Raw genomic sequence first — 15,353 nt, forward strand, 5'->3', positions numbered from 1 at the left:
ATAACGAAGGGGTTCATTACCCACAAAGGTACCCAATACTTGTCATTTAATAATAACGTTAAGAACCAAGAGATGCACACAATGGTTTACAGTCAAATGTCCCTCAACCAAGCCATGGACCTTGGAAGACTGCGGACTCTTTAACATCCACAAACCAATCCTCCCTATGAATTTGAAACAACAGACCCACATCTCAGGTTTGGAGAGTCACTTGTGAGTAATAGAGAGAAAAGATCAAATCTTTGATGATTCCATCCATTTTGGCGTAACGAGTCTGACTGGTCCGTTAGATTAAGAAGCTTGCCAGCTTTAATGTCAAGGCTGAAGAAAATCACTCACATCCCTGCCACAATTCATGTTTCCTTGTTCATATATACACAAAGCAACAAGCCCCAGTCCGGAGGGCTCAAAAGAAACAAACATGATTTTTATTTCTCATGAATACAATTCTTTCAAGGCTTGCAAAGAAACAAAGATCAGGAGTGAAGTTATCACCACCCATTTTGTAAAATAACAAGATGGTGTCAATCATAAATATCAGCGATTCTTCCCTTTCACGTATTGATTCCAACCATTGCCACAGACTCTGAAAGCCAGAAACCTTCTCCCTCACCTGTTTCATCAACAACTCAGTCCTGGTAAAAAATCTTACTCCAAACAATATATCAAATAATCACATGAAAAAGAGCTTTATGGTCATTTGGGGCACTGAGATTTAAATGATGTCCTGGTTCAATGAAGCTGCATATCCAATAGGGCCACGCAACGGTTAGCTAGAGGCTAGTCACTGATCATCAACCCAGTAAACATTACAGAACACGTCCCACTGTCAAGAACAGGCTGCTTAAAAGGGCACTTAATACTCTGTTGCATGCACTATACGGACCAAGATGTATTGTAAGTGGTCTTACTAGAAAAACTACAGTTCACAAATTTAAGTATGCAGCCATCTAACCATGAATTCACACACACACACACACACACACACACACACACACACACACAGCTTGGTGCAATCATAAAGTTGTAAAACCAGATGAGTGAAGAATGGTGATCCATTCAAGGCAAACTGGTCCTAACAATGTTTCAAAAAGTATTAATTCATGTGAAGGACAGTTACAGTAGCGAAGACACATGGGTTGAATGGTTCCCTGTCAGTCCAGGATCTGATAAAAGATTGAAATGCAACATTGGGGACAACGATAAAACCTATGTATGAGGAAGGAAACAGTTTGCATGAAGAGAATAAAAATAAAATAGGGCTCATAGAAATAACATTCCATATTCATGTTTAAGAATACTTTGCATGAAAAAGAATATATTCTTAAACCAGAGCATTTACTTGATTACTTTAATTAGAAAAACATGGTTCCAGAAGGGGGAAAACACTTATTCATAACAGTATAACCCAAAAGGAACAAACAAAGTTCTTACATTCAACTTACTAAAAGTCAGTTGGGTATCGAAATGCAAAAGGGTAATGGTACTTGCAAGATTTCATTCCATAAGTAAACAACGATTTACACTCGTCCATTGTACAAAGTACAAACAAATATAAAGAACACTTAAAGCTTCGTGTTTCACAAAGAAATTAACTTATGTGCTAGAGAAAAATTTACCTATTTGGAGAGAACACTCATGAGATCGTTTGGAGAAAAGTGCTGCAGCACAGGCATGCCAACTTTCACATTGTCCATAAAATCCAAATTAATCTCTTGCTTCACCACATCTTGTTCATCACCCAGACAAACCATGCCTTGGCTCAATTCATCAGTAAAGGTGGATGGGAGTCCACTATCAACGCCAAACCTGCTCAGAATGCTAGGCCCCTTGACAAACCCAAGACTCCTAGAGGCTCCTTGGTCCAACAAGTCACCTCCGTTCAGGCCATATGAAACATCACAAGCATTTGGTGCAAGCCCAGCGACCTGACTAGCAGGATTTGTGTTCATTACTTGTACTGAATTCTGGACCAGCCAGCTTTGTAAGTCAGTGGTGCTCCCAGCCAGTACAGAGCAAGAAGAAGCTGCAGGGGATATTGAACTTGGAAGGGAATAACCACTAAGCAAACCAACACTCTTGAAGTCGCTATCTGATACTTGTCCCATCCCAACTGATATGTTGCCCGGAGAAGAAAGCATGCTGTAGTCAACGACTGAACCACTACTGAAGCTTGGGAAGCTTGGGTTGTGGTTGCCAGAGGAAACCGGGTTATTCCTACCAGGAAAACTACTGCAAGACGTAGGTGCCACAAGACAAGATGGCTGCACATTAAGCGCATGCCCGGATTCCAACTGCAATGGCTGCTGCTGCTGCTGTTGTTGATGCTGATGTAGCTGCACCAACATGCTCCCTCCATGGGAATTTAACCCTCCAATGCTGTTGGAAGAAGCTGTTGCTCCAAGGGGCTGTTGCCATGTTGAGTAGCTAGATGGAATATCATCAATAGATATATTGGCTTGTGGAAACTGATTTGGTAGACTGGATTGAGACTTAATCAAAGGTTGAGCAAATGTTGCACCCCTTTCAACAGGATTGCCTTTGGATCCATGAAGTGCTGCTTGTATAAGAGTAGACTGGTCCATGGCTGGCATGACCAAACTGCCTGTGTGACGACCAAGGAACTCAGCATGCAATGCAGCAAAAGTCTGTGGCCCAATTTGACCAGAAGCTGCCAATGCTTGGATACTGATATTTGCCATTGGACCCAGTTTGCCACTTGATTCTACAGGTCCACCAAAGGAACTACAGATTGCACCTTGATTCTGACCCACACCACTAAGCCTCTTCAAATAAAGCCTGAATTTCTGCAAAAGTACAACCATCATGGATATCATCAATCAACATGTTGATTGATATATACACACGATCCAGTGCTAAATTGACATGATTTATCTAACAAATTATGCCACCAGACATGGGTTCCCGTACACAGTTTTTTCCAAAAAGAAGGTGCAAGGGTGTTGCTGGGTCATATTTTTTATACACAGAAGAGCATCATATATAAGCATATTTAATGCAAATGGAGAGCTCCACCAAAATATGAAGAATAAACGAAGAAATTATAAAGTATCTCTAGTAATATACAACATATCTAATATACATCTATGTGTAGCAACCCCCAAAAAACACCAGCACCAGCACTTAGAATACCAATATCAAAAGGGGTATGCAAGCATTTTTGAAGTACCCATGTTACATAGCGAGCAAACAAGCAGATTTCCAGTGAACATAATCAAAATTTTACATTTACCATATACGCAACACCAAAAAGACCTCAAGGCAGAATCATGGTTCACGGAGAATAGATTTAGTTCAAGACCTCTTAGCGAAATCTCTTGTTTGTGGGAAGTCAGAAAAGACAAGAATTGTTGCAAGCAAAAACACATGCCCAAAGATTCAAGTTCACAACTTCAATTTTCTCATGTAGTTTCCTTAACTCAAACCTGCCTATAGGCATCTCTCATTCAAGTAGCCTGCTTGCACCATTTCACATGCAACAAGTTCCTCAAGAAGATCAAATTGACAATGAAGCTTGAAAATAAGGCCAAGGAAAAAATTTATTCAGACTTTAACGGCTGAGATGAATTTGCTTATATATCAAATTTTAAAAAGGGAAAAAAGAAGAAAAACCTGTAAATGGCTCGCAACATTTTCCCTCGTCAGACCTGGAACATTCATCAATTCCAGGATTCTCTTAGGAACAGCCTCTGCAATGTACAAACACAAACAGCCAAATTTATCATACAACCAACCAATAATTACAGATCTCATCTTAAAACAGCCACCAGTAAAATGTACAGAGACAAGACCAACAAAGATGGTATTAAAGGCATACTCTCAATTCCAAGCTGGTTAACTGCATTAACAAATTGTTGATGCAACTCTACTGACCAAACCACACGAGGCTTCTTTGATGCAGCCGGATCTTCATTTTCTTGTTCACCATCATCTTCATCATCTTTGCATTCTTTCCTCCTTTTGTGGACTTTCCAGTTGCCATCTGAACCTTCGTTAACAGATGATGCATATTCGGTCTCTTCACACACTCGTTTATGACTATCATTATCCTCGAAACTACCTGAGTGCTCGTGTTCTTTATTCTCAATGCACTTCTTTCGGATAACATGCTGCCAGATATTCTTTAGTGCTTCTATGCGCACAGGCTTTAACAGATAGTCACAGGCTCCATGTTTGATTCCTCTCATGACAGCACTAGTTCTCCCATCCGCAGACATCACTAAGTACATGTGCTAAGTTAGTAAGACAAGAACAGAGAACACACAGAAAATGAAAAAAACAGTTTTACTTACTGATTACAGGTAGATCCATTTCCAATCCAACAAGTTCAAGAAGTTTAAAACCATCCATGTCAGGCATATGAACGTCGCTTATGACCACATCAAAAACCCCTTTCTTCTCCCGCAGAAGAGAGAGAGCAGTTGTAGCTCGGTTACATGTTGTGACTGCAAGAATAGAGTATACAGTCATAACCATCACAGTGTAGTGTTCTTTTTCAAATAATAGTAACAAATAATCTGTATATTGCTGATTTCTTCCACAACTCTACAACAATATGCATAATAAAACCAAAATATAAAACAGAATATTTATCATTAAATCTAATAAAATAAATAAATATATTTTTCCTAGCAGCCTCAACACGAATAAACTAAATAAAGCACCAGATGAGGACCACACAACAAGCAGACTCGGGCATCAACTTGATAACCAGCGACATAAATCTTTGCAAAAACAACAAAAAATCTAGTGCATCTTCTGGGAATTTCACAAACAGTTTTTCAGGCAGGAAATGCCCCTGCAAAGTTATTTCAGGCAGGCAGAGAATACCCCTAGAAGTCTCCAAAAGATACCTCAGCAAGAATAATATCACACAAAAATTGAGAATGCCCCTAGAAGTCTCCAAAAAACACCTCTTCAAGAATAATATCACACGAAAATGAATTGAATAGCTTGATAACTGCCACTTAATTTTATTGCCCATACCCTGAGAAAATTATGGCACTTAATAAGCATACTATAGACAGATTTCGTTCTGAGAATGTTCTACTCATAGTCCCCCTCAGGACTAAACCGGAAGTCTCATACCATAAGTCTCACAGTTCATAACATCCTTCTCACATTTTTCCAGAGAAAGTGGCCACGAGGAGGTTTTCAATTTTCATTCGCATCTTGGGTATCATACTTGCAATATCATCAACACCTTAGCTCCCATGTTGTCCAAGAACTTTTCCGTAAACCAATCTTGACAATCCTACAACACCAAATCCATCTGTGCACGCAACCAGTTATCAACGTGAGGGTGAAAATTGATATATACGAGATCTAACTCGGCTTTAGCTGGAGGAACCTCATAGTTAACCATTTAACTAATACCTAATCATGCAAACAAAGACCTGAACAACCTCTCAAGCTTCACAACTAGAAAATATAGATAAGAAAACAATCTAACAACCTAACAAATACACGACACAGATATTCCAAAAAGAACGTCAAAAGCATTTGACAAACCCCAACCATCAATTTACATTTGTTCAGACAATTCCAGCACAAATCCATGCGCATTTCCACCATAAATCCAGATTAACCGCAATCAAGGATGCTTAATACTATAAGAATCAAGCAAAAGAGACTAAGATCTTAGCCATTCTTGTCTCAAGTCCTAAAAGGTTTCTACTGTCGATGGACGAAACCGTCTTTCATAATACCCCAAAACCCAAAACTAGCTGAAAGGCTGAAGGCGGGGATGAAAATATAAAAGCACCAAACAATCTATCACAACATACAGCAAGTACTGTAACAGTAACATCAGAAGAAAGGTAAAAATGAAAAAAAGACTAACAAAGATTCAAGAAAGGGATAAGAAACTTACCCGTATACATGCATTTCCTGAGCATTTGCTCCAGTATCTTCAGACACGTCGTGTCATCATCAACTACCAAAACCCTAAGCCCCGCCGGAAACAGATCCGGCACCCCTTCCGTCCGGCTCGAGCCGTAACTGTTGGCTGTGGTCAGGCACGAATGCTGCAACCTCTGCATGCTCGCCATGCCAGAAACTGAAAAAAGAACGACTTTGACGAGATCAAGAAAAAAGAAGATAATGGATCAAATCTCCCGCCTTTTGATCCTATCGGAAATGAAATCACTCGGCCGGAAGATCCTCACTTCCATCCCCAAATCCAGCACCGAGAACCCAACCCCGACCCCCTAAACATCCCTCCAAACCCTGATTTCACCTCCGAAACCCCTCAGACAACCATCTCCGCTAACAATCTCCCTCGATCTCAACCGGATTCCGGGATCCGATCTCTCCATCCACTCAACCGATACAACGACCACAAAAAATCCGGACTTCCACCCCCCGGACCGCCTATTCCCGGCCGGCAACCTCCCAGATCTCGAATCACCTATCGGCCAAGCTTCACGAGTCCACGGAGGACGGATTCCAACGGAAGACCCAAAACCGACAGAAAACCGGAAAACTACCGCCTGTGCCGAACCTTTCTCTGACAATTCCGGGCCTTTTCCCGGGTAGATCTCCTGCCGCGAGACGGATAGTCAACTTCCGTTCGGTTTCAGAGTATCCCCCTCCTCCAACCTAGGTACTCCTCCGTCCCGGCGATTATCGTCCGTTTTCCGGCTAGATCTCCGGCGCAACGACTGAAATTCGACGCCTTCCGATCACTTCCCGATCATCCCTTCTACCGAACGAGAGAGAGAGAGACCCCAACGACCCGGAAGTCGGAATTTCGTCGCTCTTGAGCTCGACTACCACAAATCGAGAGCTCTCCGATCCACTCGTGATCACTCTTCTTAGGGCAAACTAAGTTGGCACGCCATTATTTAAAATAAAAAAAAAAAGGCTTCTAGTGCAATGACGATCCCGTCCCTGGATTCTACCGGTAAAGACCACAACGCTGCTTCCGCCACCCGTGGTTTCCCGATATACCCCGATTCGCAGCTTAAATGACGAAAGCGTCCCTTATTCCGGACTCTTGCTGACGGCATGCGCGTTGACGAAATTGCCCTTACGTGATCTTTTGAGTTGAACGGGACGGATAAGGGGCGGATCACCGTAGATCCGAAATAGAAATCGGATATGGGGCATAAAATCCGAATCTGTTGCAAAAATACTAAAATATTATTTAAATATTAAATTTTTATTTTTAATCATTTTTAAAAAACTTAAAAAATAAACCTTATACCCCCATTGATTTTTTGTTGATATGATACTCTTTGGTCGATTCAGGCCCATTTGCACCGATAATGAGGACATTGGTTGAAATGGATTTGTATTTTGATAGTCAAGTTTAGACATAATCCACATGGAATTCGAACTCCAGATCCCTCAGTCATGATTATGGGTGTCAACGGATCAGGTTTGGCTCAGACCCAGGTAGAACCAGATCAGGCCCTGATTTTTGGGTATGGTATCGGGTCCAGACCCGAGTCTAATCAAACCTATCATAAGAGAAATCATACCTGGACCTGATAAGAACTATATGAACCAGACCTACGTCATACCTGATAAAACAATATTTTTAATCATTTTTATATTGAAAAAATGTGGGTCTTAATCCGAACTCGTGTCTGGCCTGGGTCTGGTATAAAACTTCACAAACAGGTACCTTGGTCTATGTATTAATCAGATCTTCGGGTTCGGCCTTGAGTCTTAATAGGGTCTTCTCAATTACCTCCATACCCTGACCCTATAGGCTTTGGTACGGGTTGGGTCCCAGTAAACCCGACCTGTTGACACCCTAATCATGATAGTCTGACGTAACCATCCACTTACGCTATGAATACCATCCTTATTCAGAATATGACCAGAACAAGCCGATCGGTCCAAATCTATGATAGCGGGGCCATATCCGATTCAGTGATAGTGAGTTTGGAAAGAATGGGTCGGGTTGGTTGAATGTGATGGGGGGAGAGACATGAGATTGGGATTTTGGACAATGTGATTATTTTAAGAGGTTGGGGGAGTAAAAGTCATTGTCATTATTGGAATGGGAAGGTTTGGGTCTTTGGATTGCAACTTTATATCCAAATTTACTCTCTGTTTTTATGGCCATAGTCATATCCACCGTCCGTCGCCTGTCCCGGCGCCTATAAAGCAACTGCTCAAAACGTAAGTACAACGGATCGCCGCTTCACTTTTGCGGATGAGATGTAAGACCAAAATTTTAATCTCTCTCTCTCTCTCTCTCTCTCTATATATATATATATATATATATATATATATATATATATATATATATATATATAAAAGAACTGAACATATTAGGCCCCATTTTTTGTTTTGCTCCATTCTGCCATATAGGTTGTGTTTTATGATAGATTTAAAATATTAGATTTGTTTAGTATGATCTATTTAGTGAGAATAGGCTCTTGAACCATTTTTTTTATGAAAAAACATCATTTTATGCTGCTCAAAAAAATTGGTACATTTATAGCCATTGATTTTGAATCACTTGAAAAACCTATATACAGGTAAGATTCCCGTAATCCCAAAGTTGGTTCCCACTAAACAAAACTTATAGATCACATCTAGTGTTAGACATGAAAAAAATACTTAAAACTATGATTTTTGAAGGCGCCTAATGAGATCTAACAAAAAAAAAGGCCTAAAGAGCATATATATATATATATATATATATATATATATATATATATATATATATATATATATATATATATATATATATATATATATATATATATATATATATATATATATATATATATATAAAGATTTTAATCATAATGTGGCATGTGTTAAAACCATTAAAATAAATTTAAAATAATATCAAAAAAAGTATTTTTTGGTACTTTTTACAATTATTAAAAAATAACTGATGCAGGCCTGCAGCGTATCGAAATTCTACTGATACGATACATATTGGCCGATAACAGGCAGATACTGATAACATTGGCCGTAACAGTGGATGGGCTCGTTCGTTGATCTGTTTGATTTTTGGGTCGTTAGCAGTGATCACTAAAGCCTCTTTTTGGCTTAACACATGTGCGCCACTTATGGCACCTGCGATCAGTGGCAGACAGTGGACAATTTGTTCATCCATTGTTACGGCCAATGTTAGCTGCCTACACTGATATGTACCTACGGCAGCTTATGGGGCTTTTGAACGATTCTTTTATGTGTTTTTCTTGAATATGATATGCATTTTATGATCTTGATTTTATAGGAACTCTTGCATCTTTCGATATACCGACTCATGAATAGGTTTTTATGAGGTTTGAAAATTAACCTTATAAAATTTGTAAAACTATATATATATATTTATAAAGGCTTAAAATTCAAGTTTTTTTTAATCGAAAAAACATTATCCAAGTGGTGTTTTCTAGTAAATCGACCATGTTGAACACATTTGTTGGATCAGATTTGCAAAAAACAATCTAAAACCCCCATGTTTACTCATGATAGACTGCAGTATGCACAAAACGGATTAAACAACTGCCATCTGCTATATATATATCCATAAAATGACCATACTGTATGACAAATTTGATGCATTTTCTTAAATGCTTCACAAAATTTGAATTTCAATCGATGTCCAATTTCATAGGTTTTTTATTTTTTTAGGACCTTTTTACCCTTAGAATGAGTGAATCTCCTGATTTTCATGCATTACGTTGCAATGCTATCCCAAACTCGCTAAATCTCACTAAAATTAGAATTCACGTGATATTTATACAAAAATCATGAATTTTACACAATATACGATGCAAAAATGACTTTACATCTCAAAAAAGTTGATTCGCATAATGAACGCATGCATCACAATCTTCATGCAAAATTTCTCCTCGTTTCTTGAACAACCTCCATGCAAAATTATGAATTTTGCAATACTGCTTTCGAAAATCTCTTACAAATTTTGTCAAGAGTTTCGTGTTGATGGTTGTGAAAGTTTATTTTCGATGAAGAATTTATGAAAAGTTTGCAAAATTTACAGACTTTCGCATGTTGACTTTAAGATGCGAGATTTTGTTTTAGCGTGCAAATTTACTTGTATATATATGGTTGATTAGAGTGTGAATTTTGTCAAGAGTTTTGCGTTGGTGGTTGCAAAATTCTTGAAATGTTTGCAAAATTTTTGAAAATTTTGTGGAAATCGCAAAGTATCACATGAAGTGATGCAAGATTCCTTTTCAACGTGAGAATTTCGCAAGCATTAAAAGCGATGTTTCGTTTCTTAAAACCTTTTATACGCAACCCAGAGTTATTTTCGTATAACCTAGGGTTCTTGTGGTCTTCCACCGGTGGTCCTCAAACCTCTTATTTTCTCAATAAAATTTTTGTTCAAATATTTAAAAAAAAAATTGCACAATTCAATTTTTAATTCAAATACATTTCAACAAACTGTCACATGTTATATACATAATTTAATCTCAATTCAATCTTCAATCAAGATACATTTCAAACTCCATTTCAACACAATTACCTATTATATATATAGTTTATTATTTATTTTAAATTTTAATTCAACAAAGTGTCACCTGTTATATACACATTCAATCTTTATTTCAAACACACATCCAATACACTGGCATATACAATTCAAACTAGTTGAATTATTAAATAATAATTTAATTATAACTTCATTTACAATAATATACATAACAAAGTTTAACGTTATTTTTATTTTACAAAACAATAAAAAAATATACAATCATTACTCATATTGCTTAAGGTTGCATATTTGGTTACCTTTCAATTTGAGAAGAGGGCAATGATTCCTCTACACACGATAAACCCAGTTTTGGGTTGTGAAAAATTGAGTGCTACAAGTAAGATGGTCATGTCACTTTGATACAACTTCAAAGTGCCAAGGTTGCATATTTAATCTTTGTTTTGAAGCACATGTACCACTGGGAATTAAGGTGGACGTGAAATTAATTTTGCATCAATATAGTTCCTCAAAATAAACATAGCCATATGATTTCTTATGTGTCCCGTTTGTTTCAACGGAGGGGTGGGAAAGCTTTTCCTGGCATTTGGCACACACTTCAAAAGCTCACCATGTGTGCCCTTTCTTATAGGAAATGGGTTCCCCTCCCCGTCTCTCTTCTTTTCCCATTGGGAAGGGTTTCTCTGTGTAACCAAGTAAGAAAAGAAGACCAATCTGAGATTCGAACCAAGCACTTGGTTCTTGTCAAGGACTCTTTGCTATAATCAAGCATTGACCAAACTCGTAGTACTGATCTCTCATGTACACCTGGATATAAAAAAATCGAACCATTGACCCGTAATATGAACCTTGTGAATATAATTAATTCAAAAATAAGCTCAAATATATATTTATAAAAAACTCAAAACTATGTGATAATAAATATATTAATTATTTCAAAATATGTATCCTCATACCCTACTTTTCATAAGAATAGCATATTCTTATCTTAATTCTATATCATATATGTGTTTATATTAATCTCCATGTGAGATAGTGAAGTAAGATATAATTAGGACCAACCGGGGCTCCGCTTGTCTGTCAGGAGCAGTTAGTGCATGTCACCTTGTGTTGGGACGTTGCAAGTTCGAATCCCAATGGTATAGTTATATAACCGGTAGGGGTAGGGGTATGCCTAACCCCAACTTTCTGGGTCGAAAAAAAAAATAGATATAAGTATGTGAGATATTGGGCTACAATGGCCCACAAAGGCTCTACTCATCTAGTAGGGGCGACTTGCAAACAGCACCAAGCTAAAGGTACATTAGGGGTTTGAAACTCATAGGTGTATATCTCTTGCCCTGAGGCCCAAACTAAATCTTCTCTCTAGTGGGCAATGGGGACCTAGGGTTTCTAGACTAATAAGTGAGTTAGTAAAGTGCTATTTTGCAGTTATCGAAAAAAAAAAGATACTATAGCCTACAGTGGACCATGTGCCACTAGGATCCAAGGTCTATATTGGTCCCACAACTTCACTTGGTATTTACGAAATCGAGCCCTTTGACCCAAACAGGTATTGACGAAACCAGGTCAAGTAGCTGGGTCTAGCTAGACGTAGTGGTTGAGCCAACTTTTCTTTCATTTACCCATATGCTAGGTTCAAACCTGATCAATCTCATCTTCACGAGAGATTAATGAGCATGCATGCTGGGGTTCATGCAATGTTGTCAACGTTGAATCAAATTGGCCTGAACCAGCCGATTCGAATCGAATCGAATCAGCCTTATTTTGATTCTCATGCAAAATCATCTAATTCAGCCTTGGTTCAGCTGTATTAGGCTGCATTGGCTCGATGCAGCCTAATTTGAAGTTTGATCAGTGCATACACATACATATAGCGAAATAGAAACCTACCAAATGGGCATTGTGCTAAATGAAACATGATATTGGATATCCTGTGTTTTTTTTTTTTTAATTATGACCCCATAGATGTATTCAACATGATTGATATCAATACTTGAATCATGCAATTTGGATTGAAAAAATAGTATTTAGAGCCGCAAAAATTATGAAAATTATAGGCAGGTGATTTTTAAACCTTATAAAATCCAATCCATTCAAGGAATCAAATGTTCTAAGTGATTCCTATAAAAACAAATATATAGATCGTGTTTTTACGTAAAAAATTTAAAAAAATACTGAAAATCCAATAGCATGTTTCATTTAGCAAGGTGCTCATTTTGCAGGTTACCTCCCCCATACACACATATATACATTATAGTTTTATTTTTATTTTTTTGCAATTCTGAAACTATAGATGCATTCATCATGGTCCGTTTACAAGGAATCAACACCTGAATCATGTGTGCATTTTGTTTAAAAGGATGATATTTGAAACTTCAAAATTTTACAAAGATTTTAAACCATCATTTTTTTCAAACCTCATGAAAACTTACCATGCATCGGAATTGAACGTTTCATGGGTCAAATTTTAAAAATAAAACAAAATAAAAAACTATATATAATCTGTTTTTTTATTTAAAAAATATAATTTTAAATAACTCGATTCAAACACCCCAAAGGGGTTTGGTGTAGTGGGATGGGGTCTAGGCCGCTAGGTAGGCGGTCTAGGCCGCTAGGTAGGCAGTCTAGGTTCAAATCTCATGGGTGTCACCCCTTATGCAAGCTGGAGTGTGGTCACTCCTTAGGGCCAATGGGTAAGACCAATGAGTTTTATGCTGCCAGGATCTTGATCATACAACAGGTAGAGCCAGCGCGGCTAGGTCTCTAACACTGGGGTTGTCTCGGCGTAAATATATAAAAAAAATAACTTGATTGGAACATATTCAAATTTTTTTTAAGACAATCCAATTCAGAAACCGATTCTAAAACATGTGTTCATAGTCCACTCCACCCCGACTAGGGAATTGGAATATTCTCCTATTATAGAAAAGGGTGGGAAAAGGGAAGGAAAAGCCAAAATTGAAAAGAAAAAAGATGAGAGAAAAGGGGAAAATCAAAAGCGTGGTTCATCACACCCTCCACTCTTAAAAGGCTTACACCATTCTTCAAAAGGGAGACCAAATATCTCAAAAAACACAAAAAGAATATGCTTCTCATAATCAGAAATGGTGGGACAATATTCTTCATTTTTTTCCTTATCCGATTGTACCCCTTTCAATTCGAAAATTGACTTGGGTGTCCAAATGGATCTTTTTGTTGATGTGGTGACATATCCATGTGAGAGAGATGCGAACAAGGCTGATCCTATCCATATAAAGGTATATATAATTGAACCTGAATTAATCCTATTCCGAAAATGGATTTGGACTCCTTTTGAAGGGCACCTTACATCATCTATCTTCAAGCATTTAAGGATCTCAACTCACATCTAGATAAGATCTTTGTTGGACAATGACATCCTCAAAATTGGCATTCTCAAATCTCTATCAAGTGAATGGCTGGGGTTTGAATTCGCTAAGGTTGGACCATTGGCATTGAATGATAAACAAACGGATGCATACAACTAGGCACCCAACTTGCCGCCTAGCCGAGCCGGATCGTCCTGGGCGTCTCCAAGCCCTGATTGGTTCACTAACCAAATGGGATTTTGTTGGATCATGTCAGCTTCTTGGGACTGAATATTAAACCTGAAAACCTAACAACTCAAACCAAACCAATCAGAATTTGAGACTTTCTACCGGACCCATTTGGTCCATCAAAGGCTCAGTGGATTTGGATTGGAGAGCACTGGGGTAAGTTTGGTCTTCCTCATGTCCAAAAGGGGCACAGAAGTCATATTATAAAAGAGGCAAGGACGAACAGGACTTCTTACCCGGATCTGATGAGCACCAACCGTCTCGGATCTCCGATCCCCATCTCGGTCTGCGATCTCCATCGGAGGATTCGACACGGCTCTTCCTATCATTGGCTGGTTCGCGCGGTGGGGCCCACGATTTGCGGTGCGACCTTATCGTGATAATCAGAAACAGTGGAAAGCTGACGTGGCAATCCACGATTTGCCCCCAACCGACGGATTAGAGTTAAGGTTGCAATCCGCGTGCCACGTGTCCGTCCACACTTGTGGGCGGTGGGACCCGCTTCGTTACCAACCTGGGAGTGGAGCTCATTAAAGTGACCCGAGTGATCGTTATCAGCATTTACTGACGTGTATTTTAGGACAAATAAAAAGAAGAAAAATGAACGCAAAATTCTTTATATGGCTTCTTTAAGGGCACATTTGGAAGCAAGAAATTTTCTGATAAGAATTTTTTTTTATGAGAAGTTTTGATGCCATAATTTTCTAAATGAAAAAAAAAATCACATGTTTGTATAGCATAGAGATGGCCCGGGACAGGGGAAACAGCCCTCCCTGGCCTTGCCCCCATTTGCGCTGGGCATGGAGGACATGAAACATAGGGGTGGCAAAACCTGACACGACCCGCCAGCCCGCCTCTTAGGCGGGTTCGGGTTTGGCTTAATCGACCCTCCTAACCCGTTTATTAAACGGGTCGGGTTCGTGTTTGGGGTATGCCAACCCGGCTGACTGGCCAGCGATATCCAGACAAGCTTGTTCCTGTTTGCACAATCAAATAACAGGAAGCAGATCAGGTCATGTTGAACATGAGCGTTTTTCTCATGCCGACATCGTGGCCGTCTTTTTGCATTTTGGATGAATGCCACGTGGTTTTGTTGACTTTTGAGCTTTTTAAAATGCAAATCGGACGGCCACGATGTCCGCATGAGCAAAAACGCTCATGTTCAGCATGACCTGATCTGCTTCCCAAATAACATCGTTGTAATTGCGTCGACTGCATGTAACGGAGTTAGTCAGTACTTAACGTGAGATTAAGCTATGTAACAAAGACATGTTAAGTTAGTACTTAATATGAAAATAATCTAACCAATCAACAGGGGCTCC

General features: G+C 38.8%; 1 protein-coding gene across 1 annotated transcript; it reads right to left on the bottom strand.

The window, feature by feature from the left end:
- On the bottom strand, positions 1–6,838 carry LOC149816301 (two-component response regulator ORR21-like). Its single transcript, XM_089987491.1, has 6 exons — positions 5,894–6,838; positions 4,314–4,466; positions 3,839–4,240; positions 3,634–3,710; positions 1,620–2,807; positions 1–613 (listed from the first exon to the last, which is right to left on the bottom strand). The coding sequence occupies exons 1-5, from the start codon at positions 6,069–6,071 to the stop codon at positions 1,620–1,622; spliced, it is 1,998 nt and encodes a 665-aa protein (XP_089843617.1). The 5' UTR covers positions 6,072–6,838; the 3' UTR covers positions 1–613.
- Positions 6,839–15,353: the final 8,515 nt, after the last annotated feature.

Source organism: Nuphar pumila, chromosome 14 (genome assembly GCF_984573655.1).
Source record: "Nuphar pumila chromosome 14, dmNupPumi1.hap1.1, whole genome shotgun sequence".
Taxonomy (NCBI): Eukaryota; Viridiplantae; Streptophyta; class Magnoliopsida; order Nymphaeales; family Nymphaeaceae; genus Nuphar; species Nuphar pumila.